At 39.0% G+C, this 24509-nt stretch overlaps 1 protein-coding gene across 5 annotated transcripts in view; it reads left to right on the forward strand.

Moving 5' to 3' along the window:
• The window catches only part of lmx1bb (LIM homeobox transcription factor 1, beta b), a 64458-nt gene that overhangs the window by 162 nt on the left and 39787 nt on the right, over positions 1–24509 (forward strand). The window contains exons 2-8 of one of the 5 annotated variants that reach the window (XM_037778051.1): positions 412–547; positions 2583–3215; positions 7466–7513; positions 13269–13408; positions 14593–15413; positions 15584–15838; positions 16867–17053. In XM_037778051.1, the coding sequence (XP_037633979.1) occupies positions 15700–15838; positions 16867–17053 (326 nt within the window). In that variant the 5' untranslated portion in view covers positions 412–547; positions 2583–3215; positions 7466–7513; ... (1 more) ...; positions 14593–15413; positions 15584–15699. The remainder of the gene's footprint in view (positions 1–411; positions 548–2582; positions 3216–7465; positions 7514–13268; positions 13409–14592; positions 15414–15583; positions 15839–16866; positions 17054–24509) is intronic. The other 4 variants (XM_037778052.1, XM_037778049.1, XM_037778048.1 and 1 more) reach the window with 4 other exon arrangements.

The raw sequence follows: 24509 nt of genomic DNA on the forward strand, positions 1-24509 counted from the left end.
TATCTTATTACTGATTATTAAATGTGTTATTTCTGTCTGAAGCTATATGGAGAATTGTTTTGCAGAAAAAGTGACCATTTCCTGGAGTTTTTTTGCACTATTTTAATATTTAATTTTCTGTATATCGAAAACACAAGAAAATATTTCTTTATTACAGTAAAGTGATTTTTTTTTCCAGAAGCTTACACTTAGATACCAAAACATCGCCGTCTTCTCACTCTTGTTCACAGTTGTCATTTGCAACTAATTAAATTGTCAGACTCCATTTGCACATTTTTGCAGGTGTAATTAGTATTAGAAACTCATTAATGGATTAATGTCCCTGCTCTTAATTAGACTTTGTGAACTTATGGATTCTGCTAACAACGCAGGTATTTTTTTTTCTTTTCTAATGGCTTTTGGTATTCACAGGTGTTTAATGAAGCACGCAGCAGATGACAACAACCCACGAGCGCTCGCGTTAACTCCTCTGTTCTGCCGCTGAAATCAGAGCGACGGCCTGAAGAATCGTCTGCAGAGGGAACAGCTTTCACGCTCCTTCATGAAGGTGACACTCATGTCAGTGATGCCCTAGAGCGCAGTGACAGGCTCCGACAGCCCTCCTCCCCGCTGCGCGTAAAGTGCACATATACAGTACGCCATATGTATCCAGATTCACACACAGGCTGCACAAGCAAAACTCTCCATTCTCCACCTTTACTCTTTTCACTGACACGTGAGAAAAAACTTTGCAACAAGTAATAAAATCACTATTGTGCTAATAACCACACAAATTCAAGAGATGCACAACTGCATCATAAAAAGATAAAGCAATATTGTGTATTTTTCTTATTATTAACAGATTCCATGAAAAGACCAAAACCAACAATGGAGGGATATTACTAACAAGTATTTCTTTGTACCATAGAGTTCCATTGTTGTCTAAACACTATTAAAATAACATCAATGAGCCGCCCTTTTGTACTGGGTTAAATGTTCACTGTAATTTATTTAAAGTCCATTCCACAAACTTTGTCCCGCTGCAGTAAACACTCACTAGCGCACCAAATCTGCAGCTGAAAATAGTTCCCAACAAATGCACTATTTATTCCTGTTTGTGTAACATTTGGTAAAAGCTACAGTTCCAAGCTGTCCAGGGAAATGATTTAGCCTTTTCTTCTTTAAAATGAAAGTATATATTTTTGGGCTGCGTACTATGCAGTACATACTCAATGTGTGCTGTCGTTCAACATACTTTTGTGTGAATAAACAGTAGTATGTATCCTTTTCGGGCGCACAACTGTAATTACCACGTCACTTTCCAGAGAGCCTCTTTGCCAGTTGGAGACGCGTAACCATGGTAACCCGTGCCAACTACTCTGAACTAATTTAAAAACTATATTACGCCTATAGCAAAGTAGAGTCTTATTCCTAAATTGAAGTGTTATTGACATTACAGAGCTGTCCGTCAACGTCTGTTATGAACAATGTCTTTACTGCTGCATTGCATTGTAGGATATTTATGCCAGCATAGTATCCAGTGTTTGCATACTGTAATATTTCACCGGAAATAATATGCAATTCATGTACTATTGGTTTCATACTAAGGATTCGAACATATTAAAAAATCTCACTTAGTGTACTAAATAGCATGTTAGTGTGGAATATTGGACGTAAATCTATTTTAAAAGATATACGTCTTCAGGAACAAATTAGGGGCTCAGTGCTACTGACAGGCTCGGGTTGGAGATACGGACTAACAGTCTTTTCATGAGAAGTGTTGACAATTACAAAAATATAGAATTTGTCCTTTATCCTTTAAAAATGTGATCCTTTTTTTCTGCAGAACATCTCAGTACTGTGCTCAGAGCGAGCAGCATTCAAGGCGCTGCTGCCATCAGCAGGTAGAGTCTGACGTTAGCTCTGCAGGTCAGATGTGAGTGTTTAGATGAAGCTAATCACCAGTTCTGCGTTCATGCTAAGAGAAGCAGCGTAGCCAAACTCTCCAGATGGGCACAGAGCTTTCAGAACCACAACTCCCTCACGAGCCCTGCCCAGCATCACCCATCAAAAAGCGGCCTCACATGGTTTCACTTTTCCTTTCACTCCACTTTATGATATGGAAAATAATAATGATTTTCAGAGACCACATTTTAAAATTAAAATGGAAACAAGCTTTTTTTTTTTGTCTGTAAGCTGTGCAGCCGTTTAAAGGCTAAAGGGCTGTTGTGTGTCTTTAAGCATTTCACATATGGCGAATCTGTTTCAAGGCATCTTTTAAACTCCCTTGCTATCTCTAACCTACCTACCTCTAACTGCTGCTGCGTTGCTCAGAAGAGTTGGCTCAGTCGAAGTTGAGCTGAACTGCAGAGCAACACATCAAAGCCCCACCCTCTGCGAGTCGGCCAGATGTCCCGTGGTCATTTTTAAACTCACACCCCGGCGCATGACATGGAGCAGTGTGTAAGCATGTAGACAGAGGTGGATGGGCCGCTTGGAAATTGGAAAAGGAAGCCTGTATTTATGAGGTGGTTTGAGGTGCTGTGTTAAGACAGGCTTAGCCTGCCACTCTCCCTCTGACAGCCCTGTTTCCCCCTGAGCAGGGGTGACCAGAGACAGAGAGAGGTGAAGGAGTGAAGGCAGGAAACCTGTCAAAGCAGGTCCAGACCAGACCTGGACCCGTGGTGAACAGACTCACAGGCAGGTGATGCAGCAAATCACATTGACAGAAGATGTAAAGCCTAATGTTCACATTATTCGTATTTTCATAACAAGAAAAAACAGGAAACATAGGAATTGTGCCTCCTAATGTGATTCCTTCAGCCTAGTGCATGCTGGGACAGGCTAAACCTTCCATGACCTCAAGCAGGAAAAGCGTTGTAAGAAAAATTAATATTCCGAGAAACAGAGACACACAGGCTGTGGCCAGTGAAACACTTACTCTACCATTTACCAGTTACCTCCAGCAGTCTCTTGTCTCTTCGTTCCATGTTGACGTCATCAAATGTTGGAGTGCCCCACTGAGATTTAAAGCGGGAGGTCGGACGTGTGGTCTTCTCTGTACCTGCCACCTTAACAAGCCCCCAGGCTGCACTCCGAGGGGAGCCCCACATCAAATGTGTCTGTCTGTACCTCAGCTAGAGGTAGGATGAGTGATCTCCCAGAGCAGGGATCCCCTCGCCTCCCCCACACAGCGGCTCTCCTCCCCTCTCCCTCTGCCACGGCGGCCAGCCCATGTGAGTCAAATTATTGTAATTGAGCAAGGATGGAGTCGGGTGTGAGGTGATCTCTCTCTTCATCCCCTCCCTCCCTCCCGCTCGCTCTTTCTCTTTCTCTCTCTCAGATATTTCTCCACATGTTGTGAAATGACCAGCAAGCATCTCTTTTTTTTCTTCCCTCTAACACTGCCCGTAACACAGAAATCAATTAACTCCTTTCAAGTCAGATCAAAGGCCCAATACACCGTCCAGGTCTCTCCACAACCTGCGGGACAATTAGCTCTCCCTTTGGACAGCGACCAGGCTGGGCAGATGAAGGGAGGCTGCTGCCACTGTTCACATACGTGTGAAGCAGTCGAAAACAAACGGGAAGTGATTGGGCATCATTTCAACTAGCATCCCCCTAATTTACCATTTAGTTGTGCATAAATACAACAAGATGATAGGTTTGAATTAATCTGCTGGGGACATCATGACAAATGGAAAATGGACTTTGACGTCTGCATATATTTTAGAGGATGTTTGTGCAATAAGCTGCCATGTGGCTGGCACAGCCATGGATGGATTATGAGACAAATGGGCCCCTGGGAACAGACATGTAAAAGCCTCCCAGCCCGCCTACATAGGATCACAAAAACCCAGACTGAAAGAGACACAAAACAATGCCAAACAATGCTGATGCGTCACTTGTTGTTGTTTTTCGTCTCTTTGTGGTTGATTTTGTTTATTTGCTGTTGTGTGTCTCTTAATAGTTGTTATTTGTGTCTTTGCTGTCATTGTGCTTCTCTTTGTAGTTGTTATTTGTGTCTTTGCTGTTTTTGTTTTGCTGTTGTCTCTAGTTTTTTTGTGTCTCTTTGTAGTTGATTTTGTCTCTTTGCTGTCATTGTGTGTCTCTTTGTAGTTGTTTTTTGTCTCTTTGCTGTCGTTTTTGTGTTTCTTTGTCGTCGTTTTTTGTGTCTTTGCTGTTTTTGTATCTCTTTGTAGTGGTCATCTGTGTCTTTCGAGTTGTTTTGTCAGTTTTTGTGGACATTTTGAATCTCGTCTTTTTGTGGTTGTTTTGCTTCTTTGTGGTTGTTTTGCTCCTCTTTGTGGTCATTTTGTGTCTCTTTGCAGTCACTTTGTATCTCTTTCGAGTCATTTTGTCTCCCTTTGCAGTAGTTTTGTGTCTCTTTGCAGTCATTTGCATCTCTTTGTGGTCGTTTTGCGTAAATTTTTGGTTTTATATCTCTCTGTGGTTGTTTGCATCTCTATAAGCTTGTTTTGGCTCTGATCCAGTCACCCCCTGACCCTTTGGGCCTTTGGGCCTGTGTCTGTTTGGCCCGTTCAGTAATGCCTCCATGGGCATGGTCGTGGCACAACATAGTGTAGACTGTGACATCGAACTGATTGGACAAGGGGGAGCGAGGGGAGCTTTCGTCCACAGACAGGTGCACTGACCCTGTCCACCCCTGAAGGTGCCACTTGCATTTTATTGGACATTTAGGGCCGGCCAGAATTTTTTAACAGCCACCTGGATGCAATAAAGGGCCAGCTCCTGAGCTCTGGCTGCCCAGAGGATTTCCCAGCAGCTCCCGTGGGACCTCTGGCTAGTTAAGATGTTTATTAAGCTGAAAGTGGTCCAGTGGGAAAACACGGCACTTCTGAGAGATTCGGGCCAGCAGTTTTCTTGTTAGTCGGAGCGCTCCCCGGAGGATTGGTTTTCTTTTCCTTTCAAACCTCGGAGGGAGGACAGGGTCAGTTCACGGGGCACGAGGTTGACCAACTGGTAACTAGGCACATGAACCCAGAAAGGGGGATATCTAGAGACCATCAAGGTCAGCTTGGAGCGATTCCCACAGTTCCCAAAGTGAGCGCGTTATCTAAACATATCCTAGGTAGCTCTGAAATGCAGTTGTATAGATAGAAATATAATTATCTAAATTTCCAGGAAATATCTTGTGGAAGCAACAACAGCTATAACTGAATAGAGAGTGAGTTTCAAGGGTTACATATATCTTTGAGCAGATTTATTTTTTTTCTCAGAAAAAGTCTTCGTAACCTGATTCTTAACACTTTTGAAATGATTGATTGAAAGTAAAATATAAATGGGAGTGCGTACCACAGCTTCAATATATATACCTTTCTTTTTAATGCACAACTGAAGTTCTTTGAAGAAAACGTCCGTCCAGAACATTGTGATGTTAGTTCTGCTTGTTGTGTGACAGATCTTGACCTCGCTAAGCTCTTTCTGGACCTCTAGTTCAAAGCACCGGTCTGTAGCCTCCGGCACTCTGCCCTAATAACTTCAGTTAGCCCCGTTAGCCCTTGTTTTGCTTTCTAAAAGTTCAGCAGCCACACTCCGTTTAAAAGGAGAAAGAGTTCAGAAGAAATATAGAAGTATAGTTAAAATCACTTCTTTACTGCTGAGCCTGATGAATATTAAATTTCTTGTTTCATTTTGAACTTTCTCGGAGGCCAAACTGCAGAGCCGGTGGTTAGCACACTGTGAACCGAGCAGCACATGCAGCCAGTGATGGGTTTTTTAGTGCTCTCTGCCTAATGTTCAGGACAGATTAGAAATGTTCGCCCGTGACAGATGCTGTCTAGATCTTCACTACCAGATCCACCCAGCTGCAAAACATCTGGCTGGATTTCTACCTTTTTCTCTGAAGTGCAGCCTATTAATGACACACCCACAATCATACATGTGCGCACACACTCGGCATTCAGTACACACAGAACACATCCAGCGGGTTTGATTGAGAGAAGAAAAAAAATCACACATCTACAGATGTTTGATTATAAAGATTTATTTTTATTGCTACATATTTTCATTCATTTCATGTTTGTCATTTGTTTGTCGTTATCATTGTTCATGCATCTACTGATTCTCCACACATTTGTTAGCCATAAAAAGAGAGCCAGCTCCGCATCACAGCCGGTATATACGTAGATGCATTTAGAATATCTTTCACTACTTCAGCCGCAATGTCCGCGAGCACATGCAATTTATTCAGCAGGCACAGAATTTATGCATTCCACATGAGGAGCGGGTAGCGAAGGCCTACGCTTGTTGTTAATGGCACACATCCTAAAATCATGCTCCTGGCCTCCTGCAGCCTCCACTCTTTTCTTGTGTCAGAGGAAACATTATTTTTGTGGAGTAAAATCCAATGAATAACATGATCATCTGATGAAAGGCACAGCAAATCTTGCCTGAGCCGAGGCACTTTTGCTAATGATGGAAACGGTCATGTAACAACAAATGCCACGTATCCTGCTGTGACATGACGGTGTAATATCAGTCGCTCGAATGCCAAAGTTTTCCAAGTTTTCGAAAGCCTTTTCTCAAAGGGCAAATGGTTGTTTTGTTTCCGTGACGCTCCTCCACTCAGCACCTCTGTGAGGGATATTAAATGGTCCTTGTTGCGGAAAGATTTAATATTCTTTAGGCGCTCATCAAGAGTTGGAGAAAGTCACAAATACATGCGGGTGTGTGACATTTGGAGACCACGGTTTAATTTAGTTTAAAATTCCCATGCAGTAAGTTGTTCCTGATGTGTCTGAACAGCTTAGGCTCACATGCAGAGTTTGTTTGGCCATCGCCTGTGTTTGAAGCAAAACAGAAGGGAAGGGGAGATCCCCACATCACAGAATAAACAGATTCTGTTATTGCTGGGTTTCATAATATATCATCTGTTACCATCTGCGATCCAACTTTGAACAACTCTTTTAAAAATGTTTTGAAGATAATCCTTTTGAAAAAAGAAAAGTTTTCATTGTGTTTTAACAAAACATTTTTTATTTTATTTTTTGTTATTATTATATCACACAATGCGGAAAAGGCCTTGTTCAATTTACATTTTAGTTTTCATGACTATACCACAAAAAACTGTGTGGGAACAAAGTTAATAATATAATACACTCCATGTCATAACACATTCATTATGATAAAATGGAAAATATGTTGTTTTTGTAATTCAAAATGGAAAGTTTAGAAAACATAGGCTGCAATTACGATAATTTGACGAAAATTACAATAATATTTAGAAAAGTTTAACGAATTCATGAAATGTTATGTTTTTGTTTTTTTATAATAATTTTTATTTTTGTTGCAACTTTAAGTACATTATTCAAATGTAGAGAACTGAACCAACAGTGACTGTAAATTATCCTGAATGTGCATAAAAATATCTTTTCATTTACAAACTTTTCAGAGAAGAAAAAAAATATATATTTTATGCTATGTTTGTAATACATTTTTTTTTTGGTGTTTTTTTTTATCACAGCACAACAAAAAAAAAATACAGTGGAGCACATCACAAGAACAATACTAGGTAAGAATGGTTGACAAATAAACAACACAACATCACATCAACAGTATAAAACAAGAGAAAGGACAAAATTAATGAAATACAAGTCAAAACACAAACATGATGAGGAACATATAACTCATAACATTCAAAACATATTCAAGTAATATACATGATATTGCACTCTGTGGTAAAGTAGCTTTTTTTGCATTTCAGTGTCAGAAATTTGCAATTAATGGGTTTGAGAAAAAAAATCTTTGCAATCCTAATGATTCAATTATTTTGACGTTTACTTTTTTTTTGTGAAACAGCGTTGGATGACTTGTATCTTTAGAATTTTTCAAATTAATAGCATATGCAAGTCAGTAGTAGAAATACCAAACATGGTGTTTTTATTATTATTCTTATCAAAACGAATTACAGAGGAATCAAACAGGAAAAATAATCTATGAACATTTTTTTCTTAAAACCTGCTTGATTCAAGATTTAAGACTTTTATTTTGTTATTTGCTCTGGTACAGTGTACAAGGGCATGAAGTTGAGTTCTTGTGCGGTGAAATGCCGATAAATACAATAAAATATGCACATTATAATAATTAAAAAAAGATACACACAATTGACAGAATTTATTTGTACATAGTAAAAAAAAAGTCTGCATATGTTTTACGAAGATTTAAGAGAAATTACATTCCGTAAAATAATATATCAATATCTATCTATCTATATATATATTAAATAAACCTTCAATCTAACATTTAGTAAAGTAATAAAGACAACCAGTACTGTGTACTTCATTGAATGTTTAACAAACAATAACATGATAGTTATGTGACTTGAATGAGTAGAGTGATGTTCATTTAGTTAAATTCATATTTACATCATGTAGTGCTCCTTCCTCTACCTGTTTCACAGTATTTTATATTAATATTTAGCAGTTTTTTAAGTTATAATACAAGTTTTGCTGTGGAGGAGCAGAGTGAGTTGTACTGCCTAGTTTTGTCCAGCAGGGGGTGATGCTGTAATTCAGATAGTGGGGTTTTGGGGGGTCTCCTGTAATATCAGCATACTACAACTGTGAAGTAATAAGTGTTCAGACTTAGTCAGGGGACCAGGAGCATAAATCTGACTGAATCCTGGATCACTGTCATCAGATGACACCACGGTGTTTCTGAGAAGAGCGTGTGGTCTGGAGCCCACAATGATGATGATATGTAGTGGTTATATCTTTACCAAAATTGTAAGAAATTTGAATACAAAAATGCATTATACCCAGTTTACTTTTCACCAGATATTAATAAAATGGTTACGATTATTATTAAAATCTCTTTTCTTATTATGATAAAAGTACCATATTACGTGGAGGGATTTTCTCAAAGCCATAAACCCTGAAATAAATCTAAATGTAGTTAACAAACATGAGACGGAGGACTTTTAATACTAATGTTTACATCTGTGATGCTTAGGTATTATTTTGGTATTTCCCTGTAATTCAGCAGCACATATACACTCATAACTCAACTACATGTAAATTATAGCAGTTTGATTCATTATTCAAATCTAGGCTATTTATCTGTGTTGTAAGCTGTATTACGGTTTTCAACTTTAAATTATTGTTTTGTCATACTTTTTAAATTACATTAGTCCTGATTATATTATTATTTTGCATTTTTACTGGTTGGGTACAGGGTTTTATTATTAGATCTTATGTTAACTAAATTAAAGCTCAGTTTTTTCTTCTTTGACTTAACAAACTGCACAAATGCAGGTAAACAGTTCTCAGACTCCCATTTCAACCGTGTATGTCAGCTCGCTGTCACACAGGGCCCTGTCAGGCCATCTGTCAAGAACTCAATAAATTTGTCAGTGAAAAAAAAAAGAAAAAGCTGAATCTAATAAATCATAACATAAACAAATCTAGCCATGGGTTGACAGTGCTGTATTATACTTTGGCTTCATCCTGGGGGAGTTGGGATTATCCTGCAGTATCATTTTTTCTTTTTGTAGGGGGGGGCTGTCTCAGTAAGATGGGCTGTGTGGTTGAGGCGAATAAAAGCAGAAATATATGAGTGAGTGGGAAGAAGGGGATGTGATATAAAAAGAAAATACACTGTTTATCTTGTTTGTGAATTTAAGCTAAATAAATAAATAGGAAAAATGTACAAAAATCAGATAAACTCAATTTGTGACTTAAATTAAAAATCCAAACCAGTTGTTTAAATGCTGCTACTTTAGTATTGAAGGGCCCTCAGGCCTGTGTTGGCCCTGCATCTCATCCCCTGTTTGTTATTACAGCAGTGCACCAACTGTTTGCTTCCTTTGTCAAATCACACTATAATAATATTCTTCTTCTTTTTTTTTTTATTGACAAATTTTAATGACAACACATACATCAAACAAAAATCAAAACCCATAAACTCAACCCAAAAGTTAGTGATACAAATAACTAAGAGAGAATTATCTAAACAGTATGTCAAGTACAAACCATACATATCGTTACAGTATACAGTATCATCCACGTGATAGTTAAATGCAAGCAGTCCATCATGGGAGTATTCAACAACAGAACAGAGAAAAAAGGAAAAAGAAAACAATCAATATACAAATAGAAATATTGTCAAACTGAGTCCAAATATTGCAGAAAGGGGCCCCAAGATTCTTCCCATTTATGTTGACATTTTAAATTGTTGGCTCGCAATTTCTCCATGTGGATAACTGAGACCAGTTCATGCAACCAGTTTCTGAAGCATGGTGGAGATGGTGTCTTCCAGTCTTTGAGAATCAGTTTATTTTTGCTAATACCATGCATCCATCAATAGAGCTGTTTGAATATGTAAAGGGAGAGTTGAGGAGTCCTGTGAGGATCCAAAAAGAGCCAAGTCTCTGTCAGGAGAGAGTCCTTTAGTAAACCAAAGAAAACAATTCTTGACCAAAACTGATAAATTAATGGACAGTCCCAAAATAAATGCAGCAATGTACCATCAATAATATTCATTTTTAAGGTATGAAAACAACTTCTTCTTTTTTTTTTAAACTGCAGAAAACATTAAGACTCAGCAGAAAAAACAGATTAGATTACAGTTAATTCGTTGCAAATTGGAGACGTGCAAACCTTCAATGAGCGTCACTGCTGATCCAGGAGCGGTCAACCCATTTTACGCACAAGTCCAAACGCGCGCGTAAAATACGCACAGCATTTCCCCCCTAAATTCGTTAAATGTATTTATCATGAGAAACTGTGACTGTGTCTGTTTTTTTAAGAAGCTCCAAGTGCAACCCGGCAAACAAATTAAAAAAGCCTGTATTTCCTTTTTTCTTCTTTCATTGGAGCTTTTTAAAAAAACACAACAACAAGCATCATGGAGAGCTTAGAAAACACTCATTAAAAGATCAAAGTGAGTTAACTATCAAAGTCCTCTAGCCATGCTATTTAGGGAGCCATTATGTCTTTGGTTTTGCTGAGTTTCTCCTTTGAGGATTTCAAGTGTTCTTCCCATTTCAACCAAGGTATTTTATTTTTTTTTAAAACGCTTATCTGTGCGCTTTGTTTTAAGCATAATTGAAAATTATCACATTTCATTTCAAGCAACAAAAAAAAAAACAGGTAATGACAGATTTTTTTTGGCTATTACAGTCCACAATTTAATATATTATGGCTTTGCGTTGAAGATTATTATTATTATCTGTGATTTTGTTTTTGCAATACATTGATTATTATTTGAGGCCTGACACACAGTGTGTGTGAGTTGTGAGTTATTATCTGGGATGGAAAAAATGGATCCTGCGTGGCTTATAAACAGCGGGATGTAAATGTAATTAAAGAAAGTAAATGCTCTATATGTTTGTACATATATTTTAAATTTGATTAATGCGTTTGTTTGGATGCGATTTAAATGAAACGAAATAATTTGATGTATTTAGTGTCACATTCTGTGGTAATTATTTATCTTTTTTTCAGAACAGGCCTACATTCATTTATAATTCATTTAAATATTTAAATAACATAATTAGCACTGGTTGTAGATTTTTTTTTCGTTTAGTCTTAGTACACTTTCACTCAGACTTTGTGCCTCTTCTATTAAAATAGGACAATTTTGCAGTCAAAACTGTGCGTAAAGTTTTGCAAATCTCTGTATTCAAAACCACCATCATTTCTTCCTTAATACCCAGAGTTATTATACACTTCTCTGTGAAAACAAATCGCAATCACAGCAGCCTGCAGGAATGTGAGCATTATTATAACGGTCTCTTACCTTTCCGATGGATGCAACAGTTCTGGTTGCTTTAAAGTAAATTGCTAAACTTTTGGAGACCATTGCTTTCTGCAGAGCACACACCTGCTGCAACGTTTTTTTTTGGGGGTTTTTTTTTTTTGTTCTTCCTGCCTTCTAGCAGCAGAGAGAGAGAGAGAGAGAGAGAGGGTGGGGGGGGTCGTCATGTAGAGGCTCATTAAAAACACCGCCGGCTAAAAGTTGGCGGATTGATTTATTGAATGAATGTTTGATGTCCTCATTCACACAAGTGACCTGGTCGAGAGGCTGGAACAGCTGAATGAAGGGAGGGGGAGGGGGAGCTAGCTTTATTATATGTTATTTAAAAAAAAATATTGATTATTGATAGTGCTCAGCTCATAATGCTGCTTATAGTAAGTTAATATGTTTTTTGTTTTTTTTTAAATGTATTGATTACTGATAGTGCTCAGCTCATAATGCTGCTTATAGTAAGTTAATATGTTTTTTGTTTTTTTTTAAATGTATTGATTACTGATAGTGCTCAGCTCATAATGCTGCTTATAGTAAGTTAATATGTTTTTTGTTTTTTTTAAATGTATTGATTACTGATAGTGCTCAGCTCATAATGCTGCTTATAGTAAGTTATCCAATAGTTTGATGCTTTATTATATATATATATTTTTTTTTTTAAATGTACTGATTATTGATAGTGCTCAGCTCATAATGCTGCTTATAGTAAGTTAATCCAATAGTTTGATGCTTTATTCTATATATATTTTTTAAATGTATTGATTATTGATAGTGCTCAGCTCATAATGCTGCTTATAGTAAGTTAACATGTTTTTAAAAAAAAATTATTGATTATTGATAGTGCTCAGCTCATAATGCTGCTTATAGAAAGTTAATATGTTTTGTTTTTTAAATGTATTGATTATTGATAGTGCTCAGCTCATAATGCTGCTTATAGTAAATTAATCCAGTATAGTGTGAGGTAAGTGAGGTAATTGACCCCATGCTGATAAAAGTTCTGCAAATAGAAGAAAACAGCCAGCCATGAAGTGGATGACTTCATGACTGGCAGTCTGATTTTAACAGAGCAAGTGCACATACTTTGTGATGTGCTATTGTGTGTTGATATGTATTGTGCGTTTTGTATGTTCTTTCTTGTATGACTGTAGTATGTTCCTTTGTTTTGACCTGCCAAGGGATTTACAGATGTGAATTATCTTAAAGCTATAATCTGGTACGGTGCATCAAATGGTGACATTTATGTTTTAAACTGCACATGGTCCCTTTTAAATAAAATAATAATAATAATAATAATAATAATAATAATAATGTTTTATGTGTCCTTTGATGGAGAAAAAAATAAAGACTTCAATATTCATATTTATTTTAAACATTTCTTTGATATTATTCCAATAAATGTGACAATATGTGAACACAGTAATCTGCTTTGCTGTATTTTGACTCGTGTGTGTGTGTGTGTGTGTGTGTGTGTGTGTGTGTGTGTGTGTGTGTGTGTGTGTGTGTGTGTGTGTGTGAGAGAGATCCCTCCAGCTGTTCTCTGAGTGACCGGCAGAGGGCAACGCCAACAGTCTGCTCTCTGTTCTCCAAACTGGGCTACAGGTCATCGCCTTGATGCTCCACAAAGGACATGAGAAACAGCAGCCAGGCCTCTGGACTGGAGGTAAAAACGCTGCGCAGACACGTCAGATAATTTTGCAGAAAAATGTTGCATGTTTTGTTTTCCTTTATTCATTTTAATAGACTATTTTTTACAAAAATAATGTGAAGTATATGAATGTTTTTTTTCTTAATATAAGCTAATTTCCAGCAACTTATCTTTATAATAATAACAGTTATTATCATTATTTTTTATCACCGTTGCTGTCATAGCAGTTATACTCTCTTCATGTCTCCACTGTCTTTAATTTAGCAGCATTTTTATTACATTTTTTATTTTCTATAAAAAATATCTGATCATATAGAGCAATACTGCTTTGCAATACGTTTCCATAAGGTCCCATGTGTAGTCCTATGTGTTCCTGCCTGGGTCTGTAGCTATGTTTGCTTTTTTTTTTTTTTTAAAGAACTTGATAACAATGAGCATCTCGCGCAGCGTGACGTGGGAAGCAGCACACAATCCCATTAGCAGCTCTGTAATGTCAGACAGGTCTCAGTGCAACAGTCCTCCGCACTTTATCGCTTATATATACAGTATATAACGTCTTGATCACATCTCGACAAAAGACATGAATTTTATTCACTCCCAAAACCTGTAAAAAAAAAAAAAAAGCTATGCAGTTGTTATTATTATTATTATTATTATTATTATTTATAATAATAAAATGTTATATAGAGACTTTTCTTATTAATAATAATAATAAGAACAATAACTGCATATATATATATATATATATATATATATAAATAAAAAAACATTTGTCTAGTTATTGGAATTTTCAAGTATTCTTCAGATAATAAGATATATATATGTATATATATATATATATATATTAACCTTTATTTAACCAGGTAGTAATCATTGAGATTAAGAATCTCTTTTGCAAGAGAGACCTGGCCAAGACAGCAGCATTTAAACATACATTAAAGTTTCAGATGCCACAACATAAAACAAATGCAAAATAAATACATAGCATAATATCATACAAAACACATTAAAATCAAGTGTTTGAAGCCAACGTTAAAGTGAAAATATTCAGAAACATATATATAATATATATATATATATATATTATATATATAATATAGCTGCTGTGTTCCTGCAAAATAAATGAAGGACAGGTCTTTAAGAATGATTATTATTATTAGTATTACTCCTACTATTATTGGTGCTTCTTCCTGACCCAGAGATGGATATCCATGGCTCATGGTGGCCACAGACCGCTGTTATCACCGCTGATCGCCAGGTGCATCAGCTGAAAGGAGACAGCAGCCTCCACTGGAAACAATACACAAAAGAGCAAAAAGGAAAAGGCATGTGATGATGCTGATGATGATGATGTGTATTTATCACTATACTGACAACTGAAATATAACTGTTAATTCTTGATGGGTTTATTCTCTCACTTCAGTAAGTTAATTGATGCAAAAATAATGACATCACATTCCAGAATTGTTTGACATAACCTGCCTTATTATTAAATTATAGTGTATTGTCTTTTTAAGTAGTAGTGGTAATAAGATCCTATTATTGTTGTTGTTGTTGTTGTTATATGATCTGATAGTTACTCCAGTGTGAAGCCAGGCCTCTGTAAACTACCAGCTTTCTATCTCTCTGCTCTGTGTTGTTATTGGACTGTGTGCAGCTCACTGTACTCCTCTCCAATAGCATCCCAACGGCGCTGAATGGGAGAGAGTGAAAAAAAAAAGTGTAGCCATGCATGCAGAGAGTGGGAGGATCCACTCGGCTTCAATCTCGATCTCAGACTTTTTTTTGCAGCGACAGGACAGGGACACACAAACCAACCAACCAACCAACCAGTCTCTTGCTATACTTCCAAAAGAGTTACTGCAGCGGGACATCTACATAACATACACACCCTCACTGTGTTTTTTTGGGGGATTTGTTGTCAAGTTTTTCTCACCTTTAACAAAACTGTTGAAGAGAAAGTGCCAGCTCGAGGACGAGAAAAGATAGAAAGCTTCCTCGGTGCTCTGAATCAGAACAGGTGACTGTTTGAGAGAGTTTTTACGCACCTTTATTGTGTCCTTCCTGTCTCTCCACGCGTCTCTTTACGCACAGGAGGATCTGTGTGTAGCCGGTAAACTATTGCGAGCATCTTTTTTTTTTTTTTTTGCATTTCATAGTTGAGCTCATTTTCTAGTTTCCCTGCTGCAGGACTGTGTGTGTGACGCGGAACTTGAGCGGTTTCAACAGGTTTCAGCCTCCTCGTCCTCGTCCTCCTCGTCCTCCTCGCTTTGTGGACTCTCTTGTCCGAGTCTGACCGTCTTCTTATGGATATTGCAACAGGTCTGGTGTCTCTGGAGCGCCTCTCCGTTGGAGAACAGTCCGAGACGTGCATCATGCTGGACGGCATCAAAATCGAAGATCACCCGCTGCGATCTGGACAAGCCACGCTCGGAGTCATGCTCGGTAAGTTTCTTTATTGCTTTATTTTTACTGTATAAAACCTCAGCAGATCACTATGAACTATATAAATGCCCATTGTCCAAGGGAATAAGGCAAGGCAGCTTTATTTTGTATAGCACATTTCAGCACAACAGGGCTAATTCAAAGTGCTCTACATGTAAACATTCATGAACATTGCAAACAAAGTGTAAAAAGAACAATAAGACATAATTAAAACAGTTATATAAAAACATTAAAGATTAGAAAATAAAAACAAGCTTAAAAAAAAGCTATTATAGAGGCTAAAATAGACATATAACACACAAGAATAAAAGCTCTAGTGCAGTATATAAGATCATTATCTGGTTTAATAAAGTGTCCAAAAACACGACTGTTATTCCTGTCTGGATGCCATTAAGCTGTACTATATGCGTACATGCCATGACTTCTATACGATCATGAAAAGGTCACATGCAAATGCGTTAAAAACTACAGATAATAATGGAAAAATATAGTTTTATTTTCATGTTATTGTGATGGAAAAACGTCATGAGCGAGCCAGACATGTATGTTAAGGCTTGAGGAGTGATGTAATCTGCAGGCCTTTATTGGAGAGAAAAATATTAAATTCATCCATTATAAAGCTGCTTTTTTTAAAAAAAAAAATGTATTACTCAAGACTTTTTTATTTAGATTAGCTTTTAATACCTAGTAGCCCGGTGACATTTTCCCTGTGCTTTTTATTATCTACCTTTTTTATGATTTTATGATATGATATGTTTTTATTCCTGTTATTTATTGATGTTAATGTAAAGCACTTTGGGTATACCTTTTGGTTATTGTAAAGGGCAATATACAAATACATTTTGATTGATTGATTGATTTGATTATTTGATTAAATCCACATCCATTTCTTTAGTGTTTAAGGCCTTTAACGCTTTTAGATGTATTTAATCCAACATCCTCGACTCAGGCCTTCTTCTTTTTATTTTTCTTCTTTTTCGCTGACGGGCCCTGAAACTCCTCCACCGTTTTGTTCTTCTCTCTTCCAGGCTCTGACTGTCACCATCCGTCGGTGTGTGAAGGATGCCAGCGTCCCATCTCCGACCGCTTCTTGATGCGCGTCAACGACTCCTCATGGCACGAGGAGTGTTTGCAGTGCACCGTGTGTCAACAGCCTCTCACCACCAGCTGTTACTTCAGAGAAAGGAAACTTTACTGCAAACACGACTACCAACAGTAAGCACCAATTCTCCCTCTTTTCTCCCCTTTCTTTTATTCTGCATTGTCTTCACATTGCAAGGAAAAAAAAGAAAAGATGATGGCTTTGGTTTGGCCTGGAGGCCTTGTGTGCATGTGTGTGTGTGTGTGTGTGACAAGATTTAAAAAAGAATATCCACCAACATGGAGTAAATGAACTTGCTGTCATTGCTTGTGTTCAACTTGTTTTGTGACAAATTATAAAATGTCAGGAAGAAGTGGAATTAAATCTTTTTTTTTTTTTTTTTATAATAATAATGATGATGATTGTGAGATATGGAAATGTCTGACACTGGCTGGAGGAGCATTAGAGGTCATATATTCTTGTCATATTCTTGGCTTTCTTATTGTCACAGTGGCCCACGATATTTACACATTTGTGTCTGCACAACGAGCGCGTTTCTAACAAAAAGAAATCAGGCCCGAGAATGTGCAGCAGGCGTTTTTATTATTCCGGTACTCTGTCCGGTATTTCCTGATTGCATCATGTGGCATTTCCCCATCAGCATCCGCCGATTTACATTCATTCAAAATATGGAAAACATAATTTCTGTTCTGTTTCTTTATGGAGTCTGAGCCCACAGCAAAGTTTAGATTTATTTTTCCGATCAGCCCAAATTCATTTAATCCAGCCTCGAATTGCCTTGAATATTATATTTTCACATGTTGCTTTATTTATTTTACCATTATAATTTGATCATGTTTTTTGTTTTGTTTTGTTTTATTTTAGGATATTTTTGATTTATTTTATTTTATATTTTTGTTTTATTTAATTTCAGGTTATTTTTATTTTTATTGGATATGACGTTTTTTTTTCATGCGGCATATGAGAATATTTAACGGCGTAATGAAAAACAATCTGCGCTTTTTACTCCATATGAGTTATTATAGCTGCTTGCTAAACACGCTAACTTGTATTTAGCATGTAAGTAAATAATTACAGGTTTAGGCATTTACGCACGCGTGACTCACGCATACACGCACACAATTTTAAAAGGCATTATTATCTTAGTGTTATATTGCATGTTTTGCAATTTGAAAATATCTAAAAAAAAACAAAAAGCTTTTTTTTTATTATAAAAAAATAAAAAAACGTTTTTTTATTTTTATTATACTGCTGGAGTGTGATTACAACAGCAGAATAATTTAAATACAGATTATTAATTTGCTAATTTGTTCTTCCGAATTTACAGCATCACTATAAAAATAACATAATTATTAATATTTCAGCCATTGAAATAATAATTCTATAAATTATAAATCAATTAGAATAATGTAGGAATTGTCCCCTTGTGCTTTTTGTTTTATAGTGAATTACAATTAAAGTTTTGAATTCTCTATTAGGCCTATGACAGAAAGTATGGCAGCTATTAGCCATGGAGTAAGGTAAATTAGTAAATTGAATTAGTAAATTATCACATAAAAGCAGCAGATATAGAGAGACAAATATTGAGGCTATAATAACAACAATGCTGAGGGTTGGCCGTTTGGCCTGTGAGGACCCTGGGGTGCCCCTGTGTTTCTCAATGCATGAGCGCTTTTCATGCTTGTCACTAAATTTCCAGCTTTTTGTGTCCGGCCTTTTTAACAATTCTACTTCGATTACCGGGACATTATGGCTCTCTGCTAGATGCCTTGCAAGCGACAAAGAGTTACATCCATTGCCATGCGTGCCATTCATCGGAGCTTTGTGACAGCCAGTGTAGTCGGCTGATAACAATGGAAAATTCATAGCAGTAACTATGGGATACCAGAGCCACGGCGTCACGGCTCAGAGGTGGCTGGAAGCTGAGACGGTCCGGCAAGAGAGAAGGATCTCTTTCTCATGCCTGCTGTGTAGCGATGTCCATTTTGCAGTGTTTTATTTGTTTGGTGTGTGTAGAGAGAGGAAGACAGACATAAACATACACAGACGGATGTACTTTTCTTCCAAATAATACTCTTTCCTGGCTTTTAGTTTGTGATATGCTTTTGAAGCACCATATTTGGTATCTACTGTCCATTTGCCACCTTATTCTCTGCTTCACTTTCAAAGCTGTGAGCTTGTGTGGCAAGTCCGATCACCTCAGCCAAACACAGCAACCTGCTGGGCGACGTCCTGCTCTCACACACTGTTATTCATCACATCTTTTAATTCTTCACCCTCCTCTTTTTCACCCCTCCCAGGTTAAATGCTAGCTGGAGGGTCCTTCCATCACACAGACACAAGTATCCCTTTTTTTGTTGTTTATTCCATTCGCATTGATGGGATACTTAAAGATGTAATTGGCACCTTTTTGACTTTTATGACACCCATTTAAGATGCATTTGTCAGCCCACAAACTGCTCTGGGCTGTGTAGAGAGCTCCTAGCCTTACAAAGGTCTTCGTGCCTAATTACATTCCTACAGCAACTGATTCATGCCCCGTAATCAGCTCTCACTAGCTATAATAAATCAAGGCATTGGCAAGCAGTCTTTTTTTCTCACCTTTGGAGCAGGTTTAAGTGCAGACGGGGGAAAACAATTGTGTACTGTGTTATTAAAACTCCCACCAACACAGTTCAACACATCTCGCTCCATATAGTGCAATTATATAGTAACAAGATTGAATTATATTGGCCTCTTTTTATTCCACGCAGCTGACCTGTGTTGTCTTGAAATTTGTGAATGAGGAATATTTTTTTTAAATAATTTAAAAACAATCTCAAATGTACAGATGTGAGGCATATTTTCCAGAAGTGGGGAAATATATTTTATAAATACAGCAATATAACGCTGCCCTTTTTTTTTGCAATAATATTTCAGAACAAGTTTGATAGAATTTGAAGGCAAACAGGCTGAGCTGTCAGTTGGACGTGAGCCATCGGCGTAGAGGAGGAACAAGCTCGAACGAGACGGGCGGTATGTAAAAGGTAGAGTGGAATTACACCACCCCGAGAGAGTTTGTTGTGCCCCGGTGTTTGGAGGTCAATTATACATCATTAGGAGGAGGGAGATCTTTTCCCTCAGGGAGACCTTTCCTCTAACCAAGCAGATGCTTTGAAAGGAGCCATGCAATAAGGCCTATCACTTGACCGAAGTGTTGGACAACACCCCTGTAATGGACTGCCTTGTTAGAATACTGCCATGGGCTCCATCTCCAAAACATAACATTAACTAAACTATATTATACACCATGCTGCCTACTTTTGGGTCCTGCTGATGTATAAAAAAACTTTTTTTTTATTTTTTACTCCATGCTCTTTAAAGATTTACTCTCTAGCAAAATGTTATTTTAGTATGTTTCATTTATCACATCAGGAAACAGATTTTTTTTTCTCCAAATTTCCAAATTCACGCGCCGTAAGCAAAATTAAATTCAGGTCACGGTAGTATGAGTAGTAGGAAAACACAGCAGTGATGAAGCCATAAAAAGCAGAGCTCCCAGAGCCTGTCTCACCTCCCGTGCATGCTGGACGATCCCCCGGTGTGCTGAGAGGTGCTTTTTAGAAACTGTTTGGAGTGCCCTCCTGTGAAATTGTTGTTTTTTAATTAGCCGTGCTTGGGACTCTGCAGCAGCGGTGTGTGTGTGTGTGTGTGTGTGTGTGTGTGTGTGCCGGATAGATGCTGACGGCTGGGTTTCTGTGCTCACCGAGTGTGTGTGTTTTACTCACTCTAGGGCACTCCCGCGTGGCCTGGCACTTTTGTGAACGCTCATACAAACGCAAAAAAAAACAAAAAAACACTAGGATGTACTTGTTGTCAACCCAGCTGGGTGGTTTTTGCAGTTAATTAAAGACTGTCCTCAGTCCTGCTGAAGTATTTCAGAAGCAGCTCTGATCTGTGGGCTCCTTTGTGCGAGACTTTCTAACTTTTTTTTATTTTATTCTCCCTAAAAAGAATAAAAATGAGTCTTTAGCCACCGCTCTTGGGTGAATAAAAGAAGGACCTCTACAGAGAGACAAATCTAATGTTAGAAACACTAAGCCGGATAATATTGCTTCAGCTTGCTGGGATTTTTTAGTGCTCGGCAAGGAGCTAGCTGAAGCTGGCCCCGTTCCTCTGTAAGGAAGTATTGGGTTTTATGTCAACATGGCTTGGCCTGTCCCAGCAGCGTACTAGGATGCATCATCTGTCATCTCATGGTTTGCTAACTGTCCCCCCCACCCTCCCCAGCATATATAGACCCATTAAAGCTCGGACCTGTTGGAGTGGTATTTATTTGCATCACTACTGTAGCTACATCTTGGATTCTCTGTTATTTTTGTGTGCTTTTCCGGTTCCCACAAATAGCTCTTTGAGTGATAAATATTTGATTTAAACATCTCGTTTTACACGAACACTTGTGTGTATGAATAGTGCCGTTATAAATTTTACACCAGCTACATCTATAAAAGCTTCAATCTGTTTATATACTTGATGTTTTTTGTGACGCCGTCGGTAAATCTTCAGTATTATGTTATGAAATCAGGTGATTTCGTGAAAGTTTATATTGTAGAGGCATTTCCGCTGTGTGTTTTAGTAGAAATGAGTGGGAGCTGAGTGTGTGAGTGTGTGTAGCAGCAGCTGGAACACAAAGCACTTTGCAGGATGCTCTGGGAAGCCACAGAGGCTCAGCCACGGTAATGCCCATCACCACTTTAGAGGCCAGACTGGTGGCGAGGGATGTGGAAAGAGGTCTCTGTGGCTTTGTGTGTGTGTGTGTGTTGGGGGGGGAGCTGTAGTGCAGGGGAGGAGAAGGATCTGCAGAGGGATCTGCCTGGTGTGCTCACATTACACTGGATGATAGCGGAGGGGTGCAGAGGAACTCAAGCATGCAATTTGTTGGTAGCCACAATTTAACCTCATCTCTTAAAGCCGGCTGTTAGGCAGCCAGTGGGACATGTCAGTCAATCGGGAATGCTAATCAGTGACGGCGGAGAGAGAGAGAGAAAGCCTCTCGGCTCGGCCATGTAGTGATTTTCATTTACTGGCTCCCAAGTCCACGGGCCTTCAGGTTTATTTTCACAGCATGACAACTCTTCATAACAAAAAAGGAAGGCAACCACAAACCATTAAATGCAATTTACAAATTAGATTTTGGCTAAATCTGTGAAACACTGTAATGGGTTTCTTAAAGTAGCCAGCCGAGGAATACACGCACTCAGCAAATGTTTTCAATTTCAATTTGCCAGATTACATGTTTAAATCAGACGAATGAAGATTTTTTTTTACCGGCTGCGCCGAAATGATTCTTTTCAAATATCATTTACGGTGCATCAGATGAAAATTATTTCTGCACGTTCCCAGTATTTTTCATCTCCTATCTGTTTGTCTCATTCTGCTCCTATAGTTTGGAAATCGCCCCCCCCACTTGTTCCTCCAGGCAGCCTGGTCGAACGTGCATGAGAAATTGAGACAAGGCCTCCGCTGCTGGCTCGCAGCATCGCCTGCTGGCCCCGAACCGTGTATATGTGATCCCACTCTGGAATGTTTTTCCAACACGTAGGCTTTTCACAGATACACTAGAGAGGACTGGCATCATAGTGGCAAGTGCTGCATTCAGACTGTTGTGTGCCCAAGGCTTACTCTCACACTCACGTCCCACATTCTAGCTCTACATGGGAATGGGCAGAGCAGTGTGTTTGTCTACATACACCCCGGGTTTTAGTGAGGGTGTGGGCGCATGTGTGTGTGTGTGTGTGTGTGTGTGTGTGTGTGTGTGTGTGTGTGCACTTGCTTCCTCTCTCTGCTCCTTTCTTTCTTTGTCTCTAATCTTTCCACTGCCTCACATTCACTCCCTGTCTGTAGTTTAAAGATACATTTCAGCACCTCATCTTCTCTGCTGCATGTCTGAATTTCAGCAGTAGAGATTTTTGTACAGATACGGCATCTCTTTTTTTTTTACCACTTTTAATCTTCATCAAATGAGATTAGCCCCCCAAATACCGGTATTCCTGCCCAAAGTGACTGACAGAGATTTGCACTTTTATCATTAAGTGTGACACTAAGCTGGTCGCAGCTTTGTCTTGAATGGAGGGTCTGACGGAAACGGGGGCTCCTAATCCTTTTATTTGTGTCAGGCCCAGAAAGAGGGGAAGAATGGGGCCGGGGTGGGTTGGGGCTGCAGAATGCCACGGCCCTTAGTCCCCTCCAGACCCGGGCCTCCACAGCCAAGTGAGCATGAGACTCATCCTATGTGGTCTAAGCACTCGAGCGGACGCATATACACACTCATGCGCACACGGGGCACACATTTGTGCATCTACAGTAAAATGTTTGCTCAAGCAAATGCACACAATCATGAATACACCGTGTCGTGCACAAATACATATGTTCGCCCACTTGTGCGTCCAATTCAGTCATTTCAGAGTACCTGCTCACATGTCTGCGAGTGCATGGATTGCAAAAAGCAGGAGGTTCAGTCTAGGATGAGATTAATAAAGTTTGCCGGTTCCCTGGTCGAGGTCCAACGCTAGGCTTTTGTCCGCGGCTCACATCGGGTTGTGGGGCTTCAGCTCCTTTTGTGTGTGCACCCTCGTGGTAATCCGTCTCCAGCGGGAGTCCCCCGGGGCACTTTATTTACTCATTCAACTGTTTGGAAGTCTGTTAGACTGCAGATCAGATGCAGTGAAACCAATGTGATTACTTTAACCAGCACTTGCAGATTCCTGCCCAGCATCTCCTCTCACCCTGAGCCGGTGTGCTCTGCAGGTGGGATTGAGGGAAGGTCCACACACTGTCGCTCATCCCGCTCTGTCTGTCCTATTTACTGGCCTGGTTTATGAAAATTCTGCATTAGGTATTGAACCTCCTGTGCCCACACACTGTAGAGCTGACTTGAGTCTTTTATTATCCTCGTGTATTTGAGTTTGTTATTTTGCATCTGAAAAGTACAAGCTCCGAAACTGGTGGCAGATCATAACTCAGCACCATAGCAAGTGTGGTGCCACAGTGTAAAAACTAACATCTATGTTTTATTGCAAACAATGAGATGGATTTGGTTATCCATCCATCAACATAAACCCAGAGCTATGTATTTGGGGCTAACCCCCGTGTTAAACCGTTGCAGGCTGTCAGGCTCTCTGAATTTACTCCCCGCCTCCTCCCCCTGGCGTGGCTGGGGAATATGGTTGAAATCAGCTGCCAGGAGGACCGGCATCTACAGCGAGAGAGCTCCCCAAACTCGCTGGTTAGAACCAGCCGCTGATTGGTGATGGCTGTCTTGGCAAGGAAAACTAACCCCCGTATGAAAACAGTGCAGATTGGGTTTCTGTGCGTCTGACTCACTCTCCTCCTCCTCTGACCGGCCCCCCCACGGCAAGCCAGCGTGATTTGTGCATGAGGTCCCGTGACCCATGGAAGCTTCAAAAAGCAGCGAGGGGAAATATTTGGATGATCCTGATGGGGGAGTGGAGGCGTGGGAGGGGAGACGGAGATGACGGGGGCTCGGTAAGAGCAGGGCTAAGCGGTGTAAGGCAAGGCAGATGTGGAGAA

Source organism: Sebastes umbrosus, chromosome 8 (genome assembly GCF_015220745.1).
Source record: "Sebastes umbrosus isolate fSebUmb1 chromosome 8, fSebUmb1.pri, whole genome shotgun sequence".
NCBI lineage: Eukaryota > Metazoa > Chordata > Actinopteri > Perciformes > Sebastidae > Sebastes > Sebastes umbrosus.